Source organism: Eretmochelys imbricata, chromosome 4 (genome assembly GCF_965152235.1).
Source record: "Eretmochelys imbricata isolate rEreImb1 chromosome 4, rEreImb1.hap1, whole genome shotgun sequence".
Lineage (NCBI taxonomy): Eukaryota > Metazoa > Chordata > Testudines > Cheloniidae > Eretmochelys > Eretmochelys imbricata.
In genome coordinates this window covers 81887583-81911728 of record NC_135575.1, presented here as the reverse complement: position 1 = coordinate 81911728, position 24146 = coordinate 81887583, and the positions used below count along the sequence as shown (strand labels likewise).

At 39.5% G+C, this 24146-nt stretch overlaps 1 protein-coding gene across 10 annotated transcripts in view; it reads right to left on the bottom strand.

The window, feature by feature from the left end:
* The window catches only part of TENM3 (teneurin transmembrane protein 3), a 468379-nt gene that overhangs the window by 76178 nt on the left and 368055 nt on the right, over positions 1-24146 (bottom strand). For 8 of the 10 annotated variants that reach the window (XM_077814521.1, XM_077814523.1, XM_077814522.1 and 5 more), the window contains one exon: positions 3533-3679. In XM_077814521.1, the coding sequence (XP_077670647.1) occupies positions 3533-3679 (147 nt within the window). Of the gene's footprint in view, positions 1-3532; positions 3680-6214; positions 6242-13962; positions 13981-24146 lie in introns of all 10 variants that reach the window. The other 2 variants (XM_077814520.1, XM_077814528.1) reach the window with 2 other exon arrangements.

Here is a 24146-nt window from a genome sequence, read left to right as displayed (position 1 = left end):
ACATACTTGTTCCCACTGAATTCAAATAGAGGCCCTCCCCTCCTCACAAGTACATTAAAAGCAGAATTCAGCCTATGCTCACTGTGCGCATCCACACTCCAATATGAATTGTTAAAATGTGAGCTAAATCTCAGAAATCGGTATCCACCCTAAACCCAGGAAGTTTAAGAAAAAAGTCATCCTTCCTTTACAAGACAGGGCGCAATCCATAATGTAGCATGGAACCCTACAGCAAAAGGCAGATATATAATATCCACTCCAGAAATATGGCAACAATGCTTAGAAAGAAATGTGTTTAAAAATAATCCAATTCTATAACTGAAGTCAATGGGAGTTTTGTGCTCTGAGAGGTTACAAAATCAATCCCAGTAACAGCTAGGAATCAAAGCAACACCATGCAGTATTTAAAGTAACATTAAGCATAGTATCTAATTTAGCTAGCAACCAAGACAACAATAATTATTTAACTACTGAATCTAACAGAACATAAACCACAGTGTCCAGACTAGTCACTGATATAAATTCAGCCAATGTGCTCAGAATATTATATCTCCTAAAATAAACAAATACAGCTAAGAAATGTCTTTTTGCTACTACCTAATGTGGTCTGGAATCTGGATGGCTTATTGGGAGATTAGCTGCTTGATTGCTAAAACTCTTGGTGACCGGAGAAGCAACACACCTCTCTCTAGGCTGACTTCTAACAAACAGGTGCTTACTTTTCCTTGTTTCTCTTTCAGTACCCTTTGAGCTGGGTTATTTATTTATTTAAATTATTTTGAATCTTTTCCACTGGGCCCAATCAAGGTTTGAAATTAATAAAAAACCTTTTGCTGTGGTATATAGATTAAAAAACAAATTAAACAAACAAACAACCCCACAAACAGTCCACTAATGGAACAGCACACCCAAGAGTAATATTATCACACACTGTGACTCAACCCCCACCGCAACAACATTTTGCCAACCCTCTTTCCAGATGGAGCTGTGAAATGTTAATCATGAAAATAAAAAAAAAATATAGGAAATAAAATAAAACGCTTCACCATCCTAAAAGTCTTAGACCTTTTCTTTTGCTTTATCATTCATTTTTCTTATTTCTTTGTATGAATATTTTTCTGTGTTTTCTTTCATTCTGTTTTCTCTTTGCTTCATCAGTTTCTGGGCTCATGTTTTTTTTCTGATCCTACTACTTATTCTCTGTTCTTTCCTCTTTTCTTGTGTCTGAAAAATATCTCCTTTTTTCCTTGATCTCTTTATTTTGTTTTTTCATTTCCCATTAGTTTTCTCTCCCTGGTATGCTATTTGCTACTGAGTCTCTCCTTTAGTTTCTGATATCTTACCTCATTCTGTTTTCACTCACACTTACCCAATCTGTTTTCTTCTCTCTTTGGACTTCTACCTTCTCTCCCTTCTTCCTTAACATCACCTACTTTCTCCCTCCAAGTTGTTCTTGTTCTAGTCCATCTATTTTTCTATTTTTCCTTCTTTTCTACATATTCTTTCATGTTCACAATTTTTCATCTCTCCTCTTCCTTCACAAACACCTTGTTTGTCTGAACATGATTCCCTGAGCACCACTTGTCAGTTGCTATAGTCTAAGCCAGGTCTACACTAAAAAGTTAAGTTGACCCAGCTACATCGTTCATGGGTGTGAAAAATCTTCCATGTACCTAACTACTACCTCTTGGGCAGGGGGACGAACTACAATGATGAGAGAACAACCTCCTGTTGCTGTAGTGAGTGGTTACATGGAAGTGCTACAGGGGCACTGTTTTAACTGTAGATGTAGCCTAAGGGTATAACCACACTGCAAAAAGAAACCCAGAGCAGCGAGTCTGAAACCTGTGTAACCTGACTCAGATTCATGCTAAAGGACTAAAAATAGCAATGTACTTGTTCCTCCTTGGGCTGGAGCCCAGTCTCTGAAGCACGGTGACAGGGCTGGGTCTCAGAACTTGAGCTACAGCCCCAAGTGAGAACGTCTACACTGCTATTTTTAGCCCTGTAGCAAAATCTGAGTCAGTTGACTTGCGTCTCAGACTTGCTGCTATGGGTATTTTTTTTTTTTTTTGCAGTGTAGATGTACGCTAAACCTACATTCTCCACTGAAGTCTACATTGATTTCAGTGGCGCTGTGCCAGCCTACACAGGGCGGAGAGCTTGGTCCAATTTTGGCTCACTGTCCAACTGAACCAACTGGTCACTAGAGCCTAATGGGTCACCTCAGGACCTAAACTGTGAAACATATGAAAAGTTAACTCAAAATACAAAATAAAAAATATAAAAGTGTTGGAAATAAACATTTATCTTAACATACAATCTGAAAAATAGAAAATAAACTGAGCAAAGATGTTTTGACAATAATGTTTTCCTCATGTATGATCTCAATGATAAATGTTGTTATTACTACTATTCTTTATTATGTGTATAATTGAGATCAGGGCCACACCATGCTAGACAGAAGCAAAGAGACTATGCGGAAGGGAACTGGAGCAAACAGCCAGTCAACGCAGGGAAGGAATGTCCAGAGCAAAAACTGAAATTGGGCACTGATGACATAATCGGTGTCCAAAGGTCCTTATTGCAGCTGCTTGCCTCTGCTCCTTCTGGTTGAGCTTTTGGGTAGCCCCTCCCAGCAGTTTCATTTCCCCAGGCTCACAAAGAGGCAGGGGGTGTATGGTGTGGTAGGGTGTGTGGGGAGGTGGGGATAGGGGTTGGGGTAGAGGGCTCTCCCCTGCAGAGTTCTGAGATGCCGGGGGAGAGAAGCAACAGGAGTAATGTGAAGTTCAATCCAATATTTTACTATATTATTTCCTTCACATGGTAGATATGATTCTGAAGACAGGTTGATAAGTTATATCTACCTTTTATATCTCTTTTAGGCCCCAACCCTGCAGTGAGATGTACGCAGGCAGATCCCTGAAGCCAGTGGTCCTGCACGCATGTCATTGTGGATTGGGGCCTTGTTATCTAAAAAGAAATATTCAGTTTGTTGGATAAGTGACAGACCACAGGATAGCAAGTAAAAGAATGGTTCTGGGAGTGTGCTGTTCATTACCTGCCTTCACAGGTTATGGATAAATGAGATATTCTTATACTTGGCACACATCCTGTGTTTCCAACAATATGGTCCCAAATGCAAAGTCTTTACACAGTCCTTTCACTCAGTGATATTCCTAATGAAGTCAATGAAAATGTTGTCTTAGTAAGGATTTTAGAACTGTTCTGTATTTGTGTACAATATGTTTCTAATGCTTGTGGAATTAAGACCCTACTGTTTGTCCTTGCATAAAATAACGTTATCTGGAATCTAATGTGTCACTAATGGATTTCTAAATACACCTTTGTAACCAACTCTGGCATCCCAAATGAAGGCAGTAAATGTTGTAGTTCCATCTATTTTCACATGAATCTCATCAAGCTAGTAAAATATATGTATGCTTCTCACAGCAGTATTTTTTCACTTGATTGCAAAATTGTTTCTCAATATATTTTCGCCAGTGTTAAAATTTAACTCTGTATATCTTACCTCCTTCATTGTCCTTGCTATCAGTGCACAGAGTTTCCATGGCTACATCACATCCTGCTCCTCTCCATCCTGGCTGGCAAACACAATGCCAACCATTTTGGTCCAATGTACATCTTCCATTGCTATTGCACAGACCAGGGCAGCCCTCTGACAAAAGAGACAAAGAAGGAAACCACGAGTGATTTAAATATTGCAATTATTTTCAGTCTAAAAAAATACAAACAGGGGACACTTACTGGGAACAGGCCTTTATAACAGCACAAATACTGTAATTGCACATGGAGAGGAACAGCAACATTACCTCGGGAAATCTAATTCTTAACAAAGTGGCATCTTTGATTGGCTTGACACTTGAGACACCACTTACCTGTGCAGGCAGGAAATATATGCAACAATCCTCTAAAATACCTGCAGGCCAGACAAAATTAAGTTTTTATTTTCTTTGACAAGTAGCAAGAGAGGAGCGCACAGCGCAAAACACAGTCATGTAGAGTGATACCACTTCTGTGCTTATGTATAGATTAATATTTGCTTTGTACAATATTGGTCACTTGCTGGTACAGATTTTGTTAAGCTCCTCGTTACTTTAAATAAATCCGTCCAGATTCTGAAGTATGAAAGTGAGTATGATTCTATGCACACAGTAAAAGAGAACATTAATTTTCTCTGGTCTCAGAGTTGCCGTATATTCATGTGAAATTACAGTACATTAAATAATCACACAAAGTATAGGCTATTTTAATGACTATACTTTATGCCAAAAGTACATTCCTTTTCACAGAATAAGCAAAGCCCAGGAAATAGTAAAGCAGCTTAGCATCTATTCTAACAAACATTAGGATTCAGGCTGCATACGGATGGGACAGGACTGACAGGATTTCCAACTAAATGTAATAGCTGTGCGTATTTGATTACTTAGGACGGACAAAATGAAATACCATAAGGACCACAATAAAACATTGATAGACTGAACAAAAACACGGTAGTGACGTGCTTCAAGACAGATAGCGGAGAGTGATTCTTTGTGACAATCTCCCTAAGGCTTTTGTGCTGTTACCTTTATATCCTATCTTGTCTGCTTTTATGGCCAAGGAGGGAAAATTTGGGAAACAATTAAAATAATTTAATATATCCAAAATCTGTAATTGTTTTCAGTCTAACATTACATAAAAACAATATCTGTCACTTCCTACTGATGAAATCTGGCATGCAGCCAACATGATCTGTATGAGGATGATGACACTTTATAAATATGTAGATTCTAGTTCCTTATCTATGATAGTGATAAGACATTGACAGAAGCAAGTACAGAAATGGTATTAAATATCCTAAGAAGTAGTGGTGGCTACAAATCAGATTTTTTTGGACACAACAGTTATTTGTAACTATACACAGCATAAAAATAAATAAAATTTGCCACAGCATTTTTTTATTTTTACTGGTTTTGCATTATATACCTATACGTAAACTAGAAAACTGCCTGGTTTTGGTTAATGTTTTGTCACTCTTGGAACAATCTGTTCAAGATAATTATATTAATTTGTCTTCTATGGAATTATTAATTTACTGACTCCCTTCTCCACCTATGTAACGCAAAATAAAAAAATTCTATGGGGCATTATGTCTTTTGTAAAATTTGTAGGTACAGAAGGAATGGAATCATAACAGCCTCTCATAACAAGGTATGATGGAGTTATACTTATGGATATCATGTCATCATGCCAGGCTGAGATTAGTCTTGCTGCCCTTTTTCTTTTCAGGCTGCAGTTGCCAACTGTATTTATTAACTGTATATGCAGAAGGCTAATTTTGCTTCTGAATACATTTATTCTGCTTTGTTTATAGAAGACAGAGATTTAATTCCCTACTGACAAAGTGTTACAGAAGTCACCTGAGTGCACTCAAGACTTATTGTATGAAAGCCTGGATATTGTCATGAATATTGCCATATTCTAATGAAAAAAGCACAAAAAAGGAATAGAAAAAAGGTAATTTGGGGAAAGAGGGATAGGGATTTTCTTTTCAGAAGTATGTTTTTCACCTAACTTTTATCGTAACTGAAGATATGAGAACCTTTGCTGTTTTATGTTGGACCTTATTCTGCCCGTGACTTTTGTATCTCTGATCCATTCCATTGCAAACCTTGTAAGGCTTTTTACAGCTTCTCATACAAAACATAAAATAGGATTTCACATAGTTTTTCAAACATTTAGAGAAAGGGAGGCAACAGAATCTGTATATTAACGAGGTTGCGCTCTCTCTATTTAATCAACATATGCATTAGAATTGACGATTTCTTACTCTGTGACAAGAGTGTCAGTTTGCTTCTTTTCTTAAATATTTAATGCTTCACAACTAAGTGCCCAACTAGCAGGATTAATAAAACAAACAGCAAATGCACTGTTATCTTCAGTTTTTGGTTTTGGAAAAAAGTAATGTATTTGTACAGTACATATAAAAACTTATGTAACAATTAGTAAAATGTTCATGTGTGACACAAAAGACTTAGTATTTTAAGTCTGAGGTATGTATTAAAAGTAATGTGAACCAAATTTATAGTTCATGGAATACACATGAGAAAAAGTTGCTTTTGCCAAATCTAGTGCAGTGGTCACTATAAAAATAAATATATCAATAAACATGTAGTCATAGGCAGGTTAACAAAGAGCGAATATACAGTACCTTTAACTATCTTATCCAAATAGTGAGCTTGAGAATTAAAAAGGAAAAAAAAAAAAAAAAGAACAGACAGACATTTCAGAAGTGTCACATAGGACAAGAATTGTTCAGAATTCACATGCAAATAGAGCAGGTGCAGCTGACATGAGAGAGACCTTACAGCACACAACAGAAATGTATTTCATAGCTTCTAAAAATGCAAAATATTATTTTTCAGCAATGTAGTCATGACTCTATGAAACACTCAGCATTTAAAAACAAGGCTACAGAATAAACAGATGCTACCTTTCAAAGACTGGGTTTTTCTTTTTTTCTTCCTTCTGACTGCTTTAGTCATATTTTGACTTTTATGTAGAACAAATATCAAAACTAGCAAAGAAATATGATTTTAATGCATCTTAGATCAGTTACTTAGTTGATGAACTTTAAAACACTGACCAGGCTGGAAGATCAAGTCTTTGGTTTTCAGGTCATGTATTGCTCAGACAATACAACCAGCACAAATACGATATCTTAATTCTGATCTGGATTAAGAGCATTTTAAGGAGGAATAATTTGCCTCTTCTTTAGCTCAACTCAGTTATTCATCTGAGCACACACAGCTAATTATGCAAAACAGTGAGCTAAATTCAGTAAGTGGGGATTTTGTGTGGAGGATAGTAATCTAGTAGTGATGGAGTTGAAATTACCAAATCCATTTCATGTAGATAGAAGGCTGATGTTAAACTCAGGTTTTAGATGTATAAAAATAAATAACATTGAATATCCAAGATTAGCAAGAATCCAACCATAAGTAATGATATCTAGAAAGAGAAGAAGCCACTAAGTTAGTTGTATTCTATGCCACTTAACCTTTTGCTAACTTGACATCTGGAAATTTGGAAGTGGAGTTGGAAGGAGGGGAGAACATTCCAACTTCCTAGTCTTCGAGGAAGAAAACGTAAGATGCTCAAAGCATAACTTATTTTTGCTAATGAGAAGGTTAAAAGTTGACAGGACAAGATGTAAATAGTAATAACAGGACATTTATGACAGTAACTACAAAGTAAATATCTTTTCATATAAACCACAACTAAAGAGAAAAGAGATATAGCTGCATTTCAATGTGGGCCCAATTCTCCCCTCATCTATACCAGTGTAACTCCACTGAGTTTAATGGGGTTGCTCTTTGATTACTCTCTGATATGCATGAGAGAAGAATCAAGTTTTGTCGATATAAACTGTGAGCACTAATATTTGTTTGAAGATTATATGCAGTACATTTGTGCTACTGATATATTTAAAGTATTTACACACATGAAGATATAGCACGTTATTAACAAACAGCTTAATAAGTAGAATAATAAAATAATAAACAGTTATAGAATGGAAAATAACAAAAATGAAATGGAAAAAAATCCAAAAAACTGGGAAAAGCATGTTTTTATTAAATGAGCTGACCATGCAGCATTGCCTGCCTGAATGGCACCAAAACTAAGGAGAGGATCATACAATGAAATATTAAATGCAAGGGTAAAGGGACCACAGCATCTCTAACTGCTTTCCTCTGCCCACCAAGAGGCTCCTTGGTGGGATTTGGGACAATCTACCTAGTGTCAGCCACTGGCACATATATATTTATAAGGTCTCCCTTGCCTGTTTCTTTGTGGTATTCTGGTATGATAAAGCACTCTCATGAGCAGTTTGGCTAATGTCAATAACCATGAGCCAAAAGGTTAGCTGCAGTATCATATGATGAAAGGGAAAAGAGGCAGTAAAACAAACAAACAAACCTATCCGGATGCTATGTTGACAGGGTCAGGAGGGAGATGTGTCCAGGCCTCCTCAACCAGCAGGGTGGCAGATTGATGCAAGGCTTAGGTGTAAAGTATGTTAAAAAGTTTGATGGCGTGAGGGGGTAAAGGGAATTTTCATGGCTCTGAATGGAATGTGGAAAAATATAAGCAGAGGTGTAAAATTCCAAAGATTTTCCAGTATTATTACAAAAAAATAAAATAAAAATCAAGTATATATTGCACTCACAGATTGTGCAGTATAAACAGGTACATACTTAACAAGTGGCAGATACATTTCCCTTATAAATTGTCCTGCAAAGAATTGTTAATGCTGGCTGAAAATTCACATTTACCACTGTATGTTTCACCACAGATCACAACTCAGACTTTTTTTAATTTAATGTTTCCCATTAGTCTTCCATTAGAGATATAAGTATGTAACATCCTTAGCTTATTCATAAGCTAGTTTCTGTAGATGTGCTAGAACTGCTACAGTCTGCAAATAAGTATATATTAAATCCATTTATTCCAATCAGCTCCTGTTTAAATCAGCATGAGCAGCATACCCATTGATTTGATATTCCTTAATTGGTACTCACTGCACTGTTTTATTACTGATTACCCTGTCACAAAGGATTATAACAGTGACATAATTTTAAATGCTGTATAACAAATTCATATTCTTATTAATTTATTCATACACTTTACAAGAGATTTTCACTTACCATAATCTTTCTAGTCAAAGATTAGAATATAACATGCCAAATATTCTGTTTAGTAAATAGTCTCGTTAGGAAGTCTATCTAGTATGATACTGTGCCAAAATACTTTGCCAGTATTAACAGCTTTTTCTTCAGACAGGGAATATAAACACTGTTCTTAGGAAAATTAGTTAGGGGTTTGATTATTTAATTTTTTCTGGGAAATTTGCTAAAAGAAAAAAATAATTAAACCTCTCATATAAGTTTGGCTCCATAAAAACCACATAAGCATGCCTTGAATGACTCCAGAATGGAGACTATAATATGGATATTTGCCTTGGCTACACGTAGCAGGCTTTAGACAAATGATTTAACGAATGCCGTGGATTAATGCTGGGGGAGGAGGGCGTGGAATGAGCATACCTGTTTGTGGAAAAAGTATGAAATGTACTTCACAAACTAAAAAATAGCAGACATATGGATGGATCATTAACAAACAGTTCAGCATAGCTGTATAGTACTAACACTTAACTTCATTTTGGAGCCCACTCGTCCCAAAAGGGGTGTGCAAAACTAACTGCAGCACGTTTCCTCTTCATCCACTTTACAATATAATCCTTACAGTCCATAAACCAAATTATGGACTCATTTACAGTGGTGAAAATCCAGAGCAACTCTGCTGGAATCGAGAGTTACTTCACTATAACTAGAAACAGAATTTTGCCCTATAATACTTCCTTCATCTTGGAGGATGTTCCCATTGCTTCCATGCTCTAGCTCTGACTTTCTCTTTTCCTTAGTCCTCTCCAGTCTTGTCAGAAGAAAGAAGAGAAAAAGAAAGAAGAAATCAGAAAGAATGAAGTAAAACAGAAGGAGAGGAAAGAGGGTAAGAGAAGAATTCTACTTCAGAGCAAGAGCTAGCAGCGTAGGGGAGAGAGCCATTGGAACATTACTTCTACATTCCTCTGAGGGTTCAAAACCTAGCTTTGTACTGGATCAGCCTCTCTCTTAAGAAGCAGCAGGCACTACTCTGACTCAGCTCCACAGCTCTGTATTGCTGCCTGTAATGTCCAGAGTAGCTGTCTCGATGCAGAACCACTTTTTCAGCCACAGTATCACGTTAAAATAAGTATTTCTGAAATTTATGTGAAAACACTGGACCTCCTAGTGGTTCCTTCAGTTCCTTTTCCGCCTACCTGGGCTACCAAGCACACTCTGCTTGTGCTCCTTCCTCATAATTCAGTGGGAGAAGTCCCTATCTGTTAAAAATATTGCTCCATACCTCCACCAATTCCAGTCTTAAAAGACAAACATACTTACCTTGTGCAGTAACTGAGGTTCACTTTACGTGAATCTGTGATTGGAGAATTTCAGCAGCAGTGCCTGGCTGGGTCGCACATGTGCTAGGCCCGTTTCACCTCGCTTCTGGCGGTTACATAGAATTGTGCGACGAACCCCATCTCGGGTCCTTCTCTGCTCCAGAGTCCCTAGCATGAAACTCTGAAGTAGAGGGGAGGAGGGAGAATAGTAGAGCACCTACAGGGATAACCATCTCAAAGAACCTCAATTACTGCACAGTATGTGTAACCGTCTCTTTTTCGAGGAGTGTCCCTGTGGGGTGCTCCACTTTAGGTGACTGTAGAGCAGTGCCCCTCAGTGGAAGGAAGGGGCTTCCAATTTGCAGTTGTGATGGATGATAAGATTGTGAGTCCAAGCAGAGTGTCTTGGCCAGATCCATGAGCACCTCATTTATCAGGAGGGCAATCTTGGATGGAGTCAGTGTCTGGAGCAGGGGAGGGCAAACTACAGCCTGTGGGCCGGATCTGGCCCCTCAGGCCTTTGGATCCAGCCCGTGGGATTGCCACCCCCAGGGTGCCACGGGCCCCACGCCTCTCCCACAAGCGGCCGGCACCACATCCCTGCAGCCCGTGGGGTGGGGGGGCAGAGGGCTCTGTGTGCTGCCCTCGCCTGCAGGCCCCACACCCCATCCTGCAGCTCCCATTGGCGGGGAACGGGGAACCGCGGCCAATGGGAGCTTTGGGGAGGTACCTGGAGGTGCAGCAAGAGCAGCGAGCAGAGCCCTCTGCCTCCCCCCTGCCCTGGCTCCGGTGCACGCAGCTGCCACCCTGGAGCAGCGCCAAGTAAGTGGCACCGGGCCAGAGCCTGAACCCCTCCTGCACCCCGCACTCCAACTCTCTGCCCTGAGCCCCCTGCCACATCCCGCACCCTTCCTGCACCCCAACTCCTTGCCCTGAGTCTCCTGCCGCCCCCCGAACCCCTCCTGCACCCCAACCCTCTGCCCTGAGCCCCCTCCGGCACTCCACACCCCTCCCTGCATCCCTGCCGCACCCCAACCCCCTTTCCTGAGCCCCCTTCACACACCCTGCTCCCTCCTCTGCCCCAACCCCTTGCCCTGAGCCCCTTCCTGAACTCCGCACCCCTCCCTGCACCCCTGCCCTGCCCCTGCATGCAATTTCCCCACCCAGATATGGCCCTCGGGCCAAAACGTTTGCCCACCCCTGGTCTGGAGGATGTCCAACAGCTTATGTTGTGACTCTGCATCTTCTTTCAGTGGTATCTTTAGAGAGTCCACAATCCTCTTAAACAGCTCTTGGAACTGTTTAAAGTTATCACCTGTGCGTGGTGGGGGCATGAAAGCTTCATTCGGAGAGGGGAAGTAAAAATTGGCAGCTGGGGTGACCTCTTCCAGTCCCTCAGGTGGCTCTTCCAGGGATTCAGAGAGTTCAGCATTGAGGGTGATGGGGAATGCCTTGACCTCTCTCTGTGTGTACTAGGAGGCTTAGAGTAGTGCTGATGGTATGCCACCCATGGGTCCCAGTAGGGCCACTGTGGTGGGAATGGCATTGGTGGAGGAATCCAGGAATATCTGTACCACCCATGAGCTTTGGGTCTGGGATGGTGTTCAGATTGTTCTGGAGGACCTGGTCTGATAGTTGTCTGGATGGACGAGGAGTGGTGTGAAGTGTAGATTTCCCTTTCCTCATCATCCTCCTCCTCACTGGAGGAAGAAGAAGCTGACGTGGACGGTGGTGTAAGCTGATATGGTACTGAGCATCTTTGTGCCAGAGAAATTGCTGTGATGCCGAGAGCATCGGTATTGAGAAGGGTGCTGTTAGCAGTACCGATACAATTACCATGGTTTTCGGTGCTGAGGAGTGTGAGCTACGTGCTATGGAAGCAGAAGGTGGTGCCATATACTGCAGTGCTACTTAGCTATTCGGTGCTGCATGTTGAGTAGCTCTGACTGTACCAAGGAAGGGATGGTAAGTTTCCCTTTGTTGTTTCTGTCCGAGCCTGCCCGCTTAGGGTTGTTGGCTTGCATGATACCTGTGATACTGGAAGGTCCCGATGTCTCAGACGTAGTTGGCCTCAGTGCAGTTGGTACTGATAGTGTCTGATGGGCCAGGGATTGCCTCTTTTTGGTAGATTCCCAGGAAGGGGAGGTTGTAACCCACTTCTTGGCCACAGTTTTGGAGGAGTGCTCTTTTCTCTGTGAGGATGGTGGAGAATGCATGTCAGATGCTGCTGGTGGAGACCATTGCAGGAGAGGTCTGTGATCCCGGATCAGATGATGGATGCAGAGACTTCTCTATGAGGAGGAATTTTAACTGAAGATCCCTTGCTTTCGTGGCTCGGATTATAATTCAGATTATGGCAATCGGAGCACTTTTGTGGTATTTGTGTCTTGCTGAGATGGTGGACACACTGCGAGTGTCTGTCAGACATCAGGATTGATGACCAGTAAGTGAGGCAGTGCTTAAAACTTGGGAGCTGGGCATGACCCTTAAAATAGGGTTTCTTCCATGAAGAAGGGTATCTACGCTATGCTAAAGGATATAATATATGATCATTTAATGGGTATAATGATATTTAAATGACTAAGAAAAAAGGTTTGGGTTTTCTTTTTTTGAGGAAAAATGGGGAAGAGAAAGGATAACTAAAAATTTTTTACTAAATAAACTGGGTTCTAAAACCACTAATCTAGACTAATTCTTAATCTAACGGTAAACTCGGAGGCACTGCCAATTGCTCCATTTCAAGCCCAGGGTGACAGAGAATGGACCGAGGAGGGGCATTGGTTGCATAGTGCTATGTAATCGGCAGAAGTGGCACGAGACAGGGACAGCGCATGTGCGACCCAAACAGGCACTGCTACTGAAATTCTCCGATTGCAGGTGAAGGGATGCAGATTCACCCTAAAGTGGAGCACCCACAGGGAAACACCTCGAAGAAGAACCCCTGTGCACTCAGGTATAGATCCTTTTAACAGGAAGAGAGCAAATGCTACACACTGAACAAAAGAGTTTTACACTAAACATATATATCCCAAGAGTCAATAGCATTTAAGCAGATAAATAAACCAAGCTAACACCATCTTAATTCCATAGTACAAAATCTCACTGTGGGTGATTTAGGACATTAATAGTACAATAGCATCAGGAGGACATTTTATTGGTAGCATAATCTCCCCTATAAGAGTTTGCTGATAAACGCCTTTTCACTTTTTTAAAGTGTTATAAAATTCTTAATATTTTATCCTTAAAAGTACAACTATGCCTGTATATAAATTTGTTTTACGTTGCATACATGTGTACACACTCAAAACTATGCTAAAAGAATATTATTAAGATGCAAGGTCAAACACTCAAAAGTTAGGAAATGCCAGAATTAAGGTTGCCTGTGCAACTTTAGTTTCACATCCTTGTACATAGGCATTATGAATTAGCCTTTAATAAATGATTATATACTATTTTTTCCTTGGAACCCCTGCCTCATTCAGTGCATAGGATGGATAGTGCTCACTTAGTGAGGAACTACTCAATATTTTGTTCTTCTCATTCAATGTGTGGCCCATGACTTATTTACTCCCCGCTCTGAAGACAAAATTATTCATTTCCTCAGGGGTTTTCTATGGTGCTTATCACTAAAGCTACGTTTTAGTCACAGGTATTTTTAGTAAACGTTATGGACAGTTCATGGGCTGTAAACAAAATGTCCATGACTTGTACTATATACCCCTGACTAAAGCTTGCGGGGGAAGGGGGGCCGGGGGCACTGTGGGTGCTGGGATGGGTAGTGGCGCACATTCTGGGGCAGTTGGCGGGGCTGGTAGGCTCCCTACCTTGCTCCATGCAGTAACATTTCCCTCCCTCAGCTCCTAGGTGGAGGCATGGCCAGGCAGCTCTGCACCCTGCCTCCACCCCGAGCACCAGGTACGTAGCTCCCATTGGCTGGGAACTGTGGCCAATGGAACTGTGGAGGCGGTGCCTGCCTCCCCCTAGGAGCCAAGGGATTTTGCCTCTTCCGGGGAGTCCCCCCGAGGTAAGCGCCGCCCAGAGCCCTCACCCACTTCTGCACCCCAGCCCTGAACACCCAAAACTGCTGCTGGGGAAAAGGAGATGATGGTGGCCCAAGACTGCCCCAGCAGCGGCTGGTGCAGCTGGTCCTGGGGCTGCACCAGCTGCTCGGGTGGCCCTGGAGCCAGCTGCACTGGCTGCTGAAGAAGTCACGGAATCCGTGACTTCTGTGACAAAATCACAGCCTTACTTATCATGATCATCTCTGAGTGCAATAATTTATTTTCACATCATCTCTGTGAAAAGGAGAATTATCCCCAATTTACAAATGGGAAATGGAGAGACAGAGAGATGAAGAAGGTCAAAAGTGTCAATTAATTTTGGGGGCCCAATTGGAGATGCCTAGGATCTGATTTTTCAGACTACACAGTATTATATAGTAGTTTGAACATATAAGACACAGCTCCAATTGACTTCAGTTGCAGCTGTAAGTGCACTGCACTTTTGCAGATCAAACCTCAAGGTCTCAAGTCAGGGCTCCACAAAATGACAGTCACACTTTAATAATCATTGCAAATAGGCTGGTTTAAGTGATTTTCTTAGCATCACATAGAACTCAGTGGCAGAGACAGGGATGAATCCAATTCCCCAGGGCAGTGTTTAACTGCTTTAACCACAAGACTATTTTTTTCTTTATCGATAATTCCCTGCCTCATTCACCAAACACCTTCCAAATTCTGCAACAGGAAGAATCCTAAGGAGAACAGCTTCCTTCACTATACAACCATGATTCATCTCCAGAGCAGGTGCATCCCATGCACTGAAGGAAGCAGTGGTCTTCTGGAAAAAAATAACATGTTAGCATGTAATTAAAGACTCTATGACAATGATATGCACAAGAGGACCAAATTAAGGTTACACAAGGAATGTTAATTTTCGCATGTCCTAACTTTGGAATGCTTGACTTTGCAACCGTAATAATGTTCTTTTAGAGGAGTTTTTTTGTGTACTTTCCTAGATTTTAAAAAAAGAAAACTGAAAAATCAAAAATTCCATCACATCCTTCACACTCATAAAGACATTCATGTAGGTCATTAGCAGGGTTGGAATCTTTCAATCCATCATACAGATCTCTGCCATTTGAGGTAACAGTTACTGAAAGCAGCAGTAGGTTATCATCCTCTATGTGGACCAGCATTAGAGGGAGATAAGACACTTTGCCAGAGAATTTCACAGAATATGTGCTGACAGCACATGGTGAGACTCCAAAATCTTGGGTTCAATTCCAGGTTTTGAAGGGAAGTGTTCTCTAGCAGGCATATATTCTTCTCTGGTTTCCCCAAATGTGCCTCTTTCTGCCCCTTCCCCTCCAACCTGTCCAACCCATATATCTTCCTCACCCAAGTCTTTTTATCCCAGTCCCATTCTCCTCACTTAACCAGGACCAGTCTTCACTCTTCAGGCATCTCATCTGAATCCCAGTCTCCTTGCCCAGCCAGTCACAGTCCCCATGTCATCAAGCTCCAGTTCTCCCTCCTGGCTTCTCGTCTGATATATCTCTTCCCCCTGGCATCCAATAACCCCCATGCTCACCTTTCCCCTCCCCACTGGCTTCCAGTCCCAATCTACTTCCCTGGGCTCTTCATCCAATTTCAATGTCCCCCTAAAAAACAAAAACAAAAAAAGAGCTCCTTTTCCCAGTCTCCTCAATAAGCTAGTCCCAGTCTCTCCTCCCATTCACTGGCTTCCAGTCTTCCTGCTCCCTTGTTTCACTCTCAGTCCCAATCTGATCTGTCTCCTCCTAGTCCCAGTCTCCCACTTCTCCACCAGCCTTTAGGCCCAATCTTACCCACCCCAGGCTTCTTGTCCCAATCTGCTTTTCTCATCTCTTCCCCAGGTTTGGCTTTTGTCCTCTCTGCAACAGTAGGGAAAAGTTCTGCTCAGCCCCAGGCTGGAGCATGCTCAGTGTGGACAGAATCTTCAGGGAATTAAGCTGTGAGGCTCTAGCAAGTCTCTACTGAGCATATGCAAACTTTTTTCAAAAATTAATAAATAAATAAATATATGTCCATGTATGTGCACACAACATGTTATCACATAAGTTATTCATTTAGTTAACTGGGTACAATGACTTTTAGTGCACATTTATAGCTGATACAATTCAATTCAGCTACAATCTGTCCTTAGGATTTAACGAGATGTCAATTTTATAGACTTTTCTCCTTGTCTAACCAAGATTATAACATTTTAAAGAAAACAACAGGTTTAAGGTTTGAGTAAGTATTAATGAATGCTAATGTGGAATCAGTGCCTAAAGTTGTACATTCAGATCACAGATACTTTATCATGGCAGTCAAATAATATAAGTGAGGAACAAATGAATCACCAGCAAAAAAGAGCCTCTTAAGTCTGTGTACTGAGAAGGCCTCTGACTGTGTGGAGTGGAATTTTCATCAAACAATGCTAAAAATTTGATTTGTTCCTTATTTTTTAAAACAACAATTCAACACATAACATATAAAAAACCATCTTCAGAGAAGACATTATACTCAAAGCAAAAAGGAATCTAAATTAGCCCTTATTGTGCAAAATACTTTTCCAGAACAAAGATGTTTACATTACAATGCTCTTTCTTTTCCCACAGACTGAATGTGGACTGGGAGAAATATGAAACCGACACGTAGAAATTTAAAATAAATGAGGCACAGCAGCCACCAATCCAAGTGACTATAAATGTATTCTATGTATTGTCTTTTTGTTATTATCAAGTTTCATCAGACAGTGTAAATAAGTTACATTCTTCCTTTTCCAGAGTTTGGAAGAACTTGGTTTTAGAATTATAATAAATTCTGAGCGTTGCTGGGAATAAAATGGCAGTTTGTACACCTTTCCCTGTCAGGCTACTTTTAACCTATCTGAATTCCCTTGTTGCTGTCACAGCTCATATCTGGGAAGATGTAGATGGAATGCCCTTTTCAGGTAAATCTTCCATGGTTCCATCAATGGGATTTTTCACTTACTCTTGCATGATCTGTAAATGTCCACTACATATTTCTGCAACGAGCAGCTGAATAAATGGAAAATTATCTCTATTCTCTGTCTTAGAATAACTTAACTAGTATTCATTACTGACATTCCATGTGGAGTTTAGAGTAAGATTTTTTGGTTGTTTTTAAAGATTTAAATAGGAATTAGGAGTGTTGGAAATGGCCCAACTTGATTATCATACGCATCGTAAGGAGAGTGATCACTTTAGATAAGCTATTACCAGCAGGAGAGTGGGGTGGGGGGAGAGAAAACCTTTTGTAGTGGTAAACACCCATTTTTTCATGGTTTGTATGTATAAGAACATCTTCTGTATTTTCCACAGGATGCATCTGATGAAGTGAGCTGTAGCTCACGAAAGCTTATGCTCAAATAAATTGGTTAATCTCTAAGGTGCCACAAATACTCCTTTTCTTTTTGCAAATACAGACTAACACGGCTGTTACTCTGAAACCTGACAAAGGAAGAAACCCAACTTTTTTTCCTTTTTAGGTCACTTATGAGGTATATTATGACCTCAGATATATGTATACAAATCTCACTGCCTTCTAATAGGGTTAAACACAAGAACATGAAGGCAGAATTTGAGCCTGAAAGTATATAGGAAAGAGATGTTGTTGTTTTCATCTTTGTTCCCGACTAAAAGTGCTTCTGGCCTATGTCTGGCCCTACATGACTGATTTAACTAGTAACCTACAATAAGTTATTTACTAGTCTCTTCAACTTAAGTAAGCTTTTAAGGAAGCTGAAACATTCTTCAGATCTATGAGATTCTGCTATCCTATCTTCAACTATACATGTGGTCTACATTTTAACGAAAACCATCCACTTAGGAATTTAGAGTACTTAAACTAATCTGTATTTCAGATGTTGGCTCTCCAAAAGATGGCGTGGTTTACTTTTTTTAGCTACTTCAATTGTGTAGCCCTGGCTGGCTGTCATGTCTTAAAGACGTCTGCAAATGTAAAACCTTTAATGCTGATACCTGCGCTCACAAATATTATACAGGTTTGAGGCACGACCTGGTAACTATTAACATGAATACCTCTGCTTCCACAAGGAAAATCAGAAATATAGTTGTATGAAGTTACAGGAAACACTGAGAATTTTTTGTGGGCCATTTTGTGATTAAAAAACTGAGCTTTACTTAAAATATTAATTAAAATGTTCACTTTAAATATCATGGCTGAAATCCTGGTTCTACTGAAGTCAATGGAAAAACTGACTTCAATGTAGCCAGGATTTCACCCACAATCTTTTGATAATCTTTGTAATACAATTTGACATTGTGGAGGTTCTTACTTGAAAATAAGAGTGCTTTAGAATGACAATGGACATATTTTTACTCAAAAATAATCTTATTTTCAAGTGAAAATACACATTTTGCAGGTTTCTTCATGTCATTGGACCAATCCCATTAAATCAAAAAGATGTTGAGGTTTTTCATTTTTATGTCAAATATTAATATGACATTCAATCACATCATTTTAAGAGAAGAAAGTATATTTTCTTTCAATCATAAATCTGAAATTTCAAAAGATGCTTTTCTTAGCATGTATGAAGAAAAATTCTTAGTATATATGAGCTAGGAACATTAAAATACTTTAAAAATATATTAAAAGTATGTGTATGTGTATATATTAGGGCTTTCAAGTGATTAAAAATTAATCACAATTAATCGCACAATTAATTGCACTGTTAAACAATAATAGAATACCATTTATTTAAATTTTTTTTGATGTTTTCTACATTTTCAAATATACTGATTTCAATTACAACACAGAATACAAAGTGTACAGTGCTCATTTTATATTTATTTTTTATTACAAATATTTGCACTGTAAAAGAAATAGTATATTTCAATTCACCTAATACAAGTACTGTAGTGCAATCTCTATCATAGCAGTTGAACTTACAAATGTAGATTTTTTTGTTATATAACTGCATTCAAAAACAAAACAATGTAAAATTTTAGTGCCTACAAGTCCGTTCAGTCCTACTTCTTGTTCAGCCAATTGCTAAAAGACAAACAAGTTTGTTTATGTTTACAGGAGATACTGCTGCCTGCTTCTTATTTACAATGTCACCTGAAAGTGAGAACAGGCATTCACATGGCACTATTGTAGCTGGCGTTGCAAGGTATTTAAGTGCTAGATATGCTAAACATTCGTATGCCCCTTTATGCTTCAATCACCATTCTGGAGGACATACTTCCATGCTGATGATGCTCGTTAAAAAAACAGTGCGTTAACTAAATTTGTGACTGAACTCCTTGGGGGAGAATTGTATGTCTCCTGCTCTGTGTTTTCCCGCATTCTGCATATATTTTATGTTATAGCAGTCTCGGATGATGACCCAGCATATGCTCATTTTAAGAACACTTTCACTGCAGATTTGACAAAATGCAAAGAAGGTATCAATGTGAGATTTCTAAAAACAACTACAACACTCGACCCAAGTGTTAAGAATCTGAAGTGCCTTCCAAAATCAGAGAGGGATGAGGTGTGAAGCATGCTTTCAGAAGTCTTAAAAGAGCAACACTCTGATGTGGAAACTATAGAACCTGAACCACCAAAAAAGAAAATCTATCTTCTGCTGGTGGCATCAGACACAGATGATGAAAATGAACATGCGTCGATCCTCTTTGCTTTGGATCGTTGTTGACCAGAACCTGTCATCAGGATGGATACATGTCCTCTGGAATGGTGGTAGAAGCATGAAGGGACATATGAATCTTTAGCGTATCTGGCAGGTAAATATCTTGCGAAGCCAATTCCAAAAGTGCCATGAGAACGCCTGTTCTCACTTTCAGGTGACATTACAAGAAGTGGCCACATTATCTCCTTCAAATGTAATCAAACATGTTTGTGTGAGCGATTGGCTGAAGTAGGATTGGGTGGATTTGTAAGCTCTAAAGTTTTACATTGTTTTATTTTTGAATGCAGTTTTTTTTGTACATAATTCTACATTTGTAAGTTCAACTGTCATGATAAGGAGTTTGCACTACAGTACTTGTATGATGAGGTGAATTGAAAAATAACATTTCTTTTATTTATCATTTTTACAGAGCAAATATTTGTGATAAAAATAATATAAAGTGAGCACTGGACACTTTTTATTCTGTGTTGTAATAGAAATCAATACATTTGAAAATGTAGAAAAACATCCAGAAATATTTAATAAATTTCAATTGGCATTCTATTTTTTAACAGTGCAATTAATCGAGATTCATTTTTTAATCACAGTTAATTTTTTGAGTTAATCGCATGAGTTAACTGTGATTAATAGACAGCCCATATATATATATATATATATATATATATATATATATATATATATATATATATATATAAAAAGAGAGAGAGAGAGAATACATATACTCTAAAATTTTCAAATTCTGGGAAGAAAAAAATTGTTTGGAAGCTCTTCAGCAGAAAGATCTGCTGCTTTTTATGGTAAATCCATTTGTGGGAAATGTTTATTGGGTATGCTAATGATGTAAGCAGAATAATAGAAAATTTTCTCCTACATCAAGGACAAAAGAAGAAATTCAGGAGAGATGAAAAGATATGATCAATTTAAAGGGCAGTTATAGTCTGAAAAGTGATCCTCTGGAAAAAACGGCATCATAGGGTTTACTGTATTTCAATGACTCAATTAAAAAATTGTTCAGTTTCAAGTAAAAATAAGTTTTTCTGTCTGCTACCCCTGAAAACTCCATCTGGGATCAGAAAGTCAGAATGTGTTCTTACTCCCCTAGGCATCATGAATGTGTGTAGTTGGAACTTATTAAGAATACTGTTGATGATGTATGCTCCACAATTGGATCCAGCTCCCTTTCCATAGCTGTTGCTCTGCAGTGCTGTCAGGAATGAAAAGTGCTACAATCTTTCTGTTGTCAGCTGATGAGATTCTGGATATATACAAGGAACAGATCTTTTAAATCAAGAAAATGCTATTTTTACATAGTCACTTTTCTGACCATAACCGTACATTCATATATAAAACAAAAAGCTTCCCTGCTCCCTTGGAAAAAAGAAAGCAAGGAAAAGAAAACCAAAGTCTAGATTGTCCCCTATGAAAGAAAATCTTCTGAAGGTGGCAGAAGTATCCAATTAATCGTTCTGTCTTGTGAGTGTGTTTGTGCTATCAAAATCACGGATGTTTTATGATCTATACAAGTTTGGGGTCACCCATGTTTCAAGAAGGGCACCCACACAGAGGCTCAGATGTACAGCATTCTGCAGAGTTTCCTGTTCCACCCTGCTATAATGAGGGCTTTGGGATGTATGGTCACTGGGAAGCATTCATAGACAGAGGACTGTTCTCTCGGGGTGGACTTCACCTGAGTAAGAAGGGAAATAGACTTCTAGGATGGAGGATGGCACAACTGATCAAGAGAGCTTTAAACTAGGAATCTGGGGGAGATGGTTGGGAGATGTCCAGGTAATCTCCACGCCGGATTTTAACATTGAGAGGGAAGAAAACAAAGTAAGAAAGGATACAGCCATGGGTAGGAGAATGGACATAAGGAGGAAGGGTAGTGTACATATCAGTCTAATAGGTGATACTGGCAGTAGAATGTCTGTGCCTAATCGGGTAAAGAATGTAAGCGAGGACAAACAGCAAAAATTAAAATGTTTGTACACTAATGTGAGGAGCCTAGGTAACAGAATGGAGGAACTAGAGCTACTGGTGCAGGAAGTGAAACCAGATATTATAGGGATAACAGAAACATGGTGGAATAGTAGTCATGACTGGACTACAGGTATTGAAGGGTATGTGCTGTTTAAGAAAGACAGAAATAAATGCAAAAGGTGGTGGAGTAGCATTGTATATCAACGATGAGGTAGACTGCAAAGAAATAAGAACTGATGGAATGGATAAGACAGAGTCTGTCTGGGCAAAAATCACATTGGGGAAGAAAGCTACTAGAGCCTCCCCGGGATAGTGCTTGGGGTGTGCTATAGACCACCGGGACCTAATTTGGATATTGATAGAGACCTCTTCAATGTTTTTAATGAAGTAAATACTAATGGGAATTGTGTTATCATGGGAGACTTTAACTTCCCTGTTATACACTGAGGACAAGTGCTAGTAATAATAATAGGGCTCAGATTTTCCTGGATGCAATAGCTGATGGATTCCTTCACCAAGTAGTTGCTGAACCAAAAAGAGGGGATGCCATTTTAGATTTGGGAGTAGTGAGGATCTCATAGAAGAAACGGTTGTAGGGGACAACCTTGGTTCGAGTGATCATGAGCTAATTCAGTTCAAACTAAATGGAAGGATAAACAAAAATAGATCTGTGACTAGGGTTTTTGATTTCAAAAGAGCTAACTTTAAAAAATTAAGGAAATTAGTTAGGGAAGTAGATTGGACTGAACAACTTGTGGATCTAAAGGCAGAGGAGGCCTGGAATTACTTCAAGTCAAGGTTGCAGAAACTATCAGAAGCCTGCATCCCAAGAAAGGGGAAAAAATTCATAGGCAGTTGTAGACCAAGCTGGATGAGCAAGCATCTTAGAGAGGTGATTAAGAAAAAGCAGAAAGCCTACAAGGAGTGGAAGATGGAAGGGATTAGCAAGGAAAGCTATCTTATTGAGGTCAGAACATGTAGGGATAAAGGGAGAAAGGCCAAAAGCCATGTAGAGTTGGACCTTGCAAAGGGAATTAAAACCAATAGTAAAAGGTTCTACAGCCATATAAATAAGAAGAAAACAAAGAAAGAAGAAGTGGGACCGCTAAACACTGAGGATGGAGTGGTGGTTAAGGATAATCTAGTCATGGCCCAATATCTAAACAAATACTTTGCCTCAGTCTTTAATGAGGCTAATGAGAAGCTTACGGATAATGGCAGGACGACAAATGGGAAGGAGGATATGGAGGTAGATATTATCACATCAGAGGTAGAAGTAAAACTTGAACAGCTTAATGGGACTAAATCAGGGGGCCCAGATAATCTTCATCCAATAATATTAAAGGAACTGGCATATGAAATTGCAAGCCCATTAGCAAAAATTTTTAATGAATCGGTAAACTAAGGGGTTGTACCGTATGACTGGAGAATTGCTAACACAGTTCCTATTTTTAAGAAAGGAAAAAAAGTGATCCGGGTACGTACAGGCCTGTGAGTTTGACATCTGTAGTATGCAAGGTCTTGGAAAAAATTTTGAAGGCGAAAGTAGTTAAGGACATTGAGGTCAATGGTAAAATGGGACAAAATACAACATGGTTTTACAAAAGGTAGATCGTGTCAAACCAACCTGATCTCCTTCTTTGAGACGGTAACAGATTTTTTAGACAAAGGAAATGCAGTGGATCTAATTCACCTCGATTTCAGTAAGGCATTTGATACTGTTCCACATGGGGAATTATTAGCTAAATTGGAAAAGATGAGGATCAATATGAAAATTGAAAGGTGGATAAGGAAATGGTTAAAAGGGAGACTACAACAGGTCACACTGAAAGGTGAACTGTCAGGCTGGAAGGAGGTTACTAGTGGAGTTCCTCAGGGATCGGTTTTGGGACCAATCTTTTTGGCACAAAAAAAGGGAATGTGCTAATAAAGTTTGCAGATGACACAAAGCTTGGAGGTATTGCCAATACAGAAAAGACCGGGATATCAAACAGGAAGATCTGGATGACATTGTAAACTGGAGTAATAGTAATAGGATGAAATTTAATAGTGAAAAGTGCAAGGTCATGCATTTAGGGATTAATAACAAGAATTTTTGTTATAAACTGGGGACACATCACTTGGAAGTAACAGAGGAGGAGAAGGATCTTGGACTATTGGTTCATCACAGGATGACTATGAGCCGCTAATGTGATATGGCCGTGAAAAAAGCTAATGCGGTCTTGGGATGCATCAGGCAAGGTATTTCCAGTAGAGACAAGGGGGTGTTAGTACCATTATACAAGGCACTGGTGAGACCTCACCTGGAATATTGTGTGCAGTTCTGGTCTCCCATGTTTAAGAAAGATGAATTCGAACTAGAACAGGTACAGAGAAGGGCTACTAGGATGATCTGAGGAATGAAAGGAGACTCAAGGAGCTTGGCTTGTTTAGCCTAACCAAATGAAGGCTGAGGGGA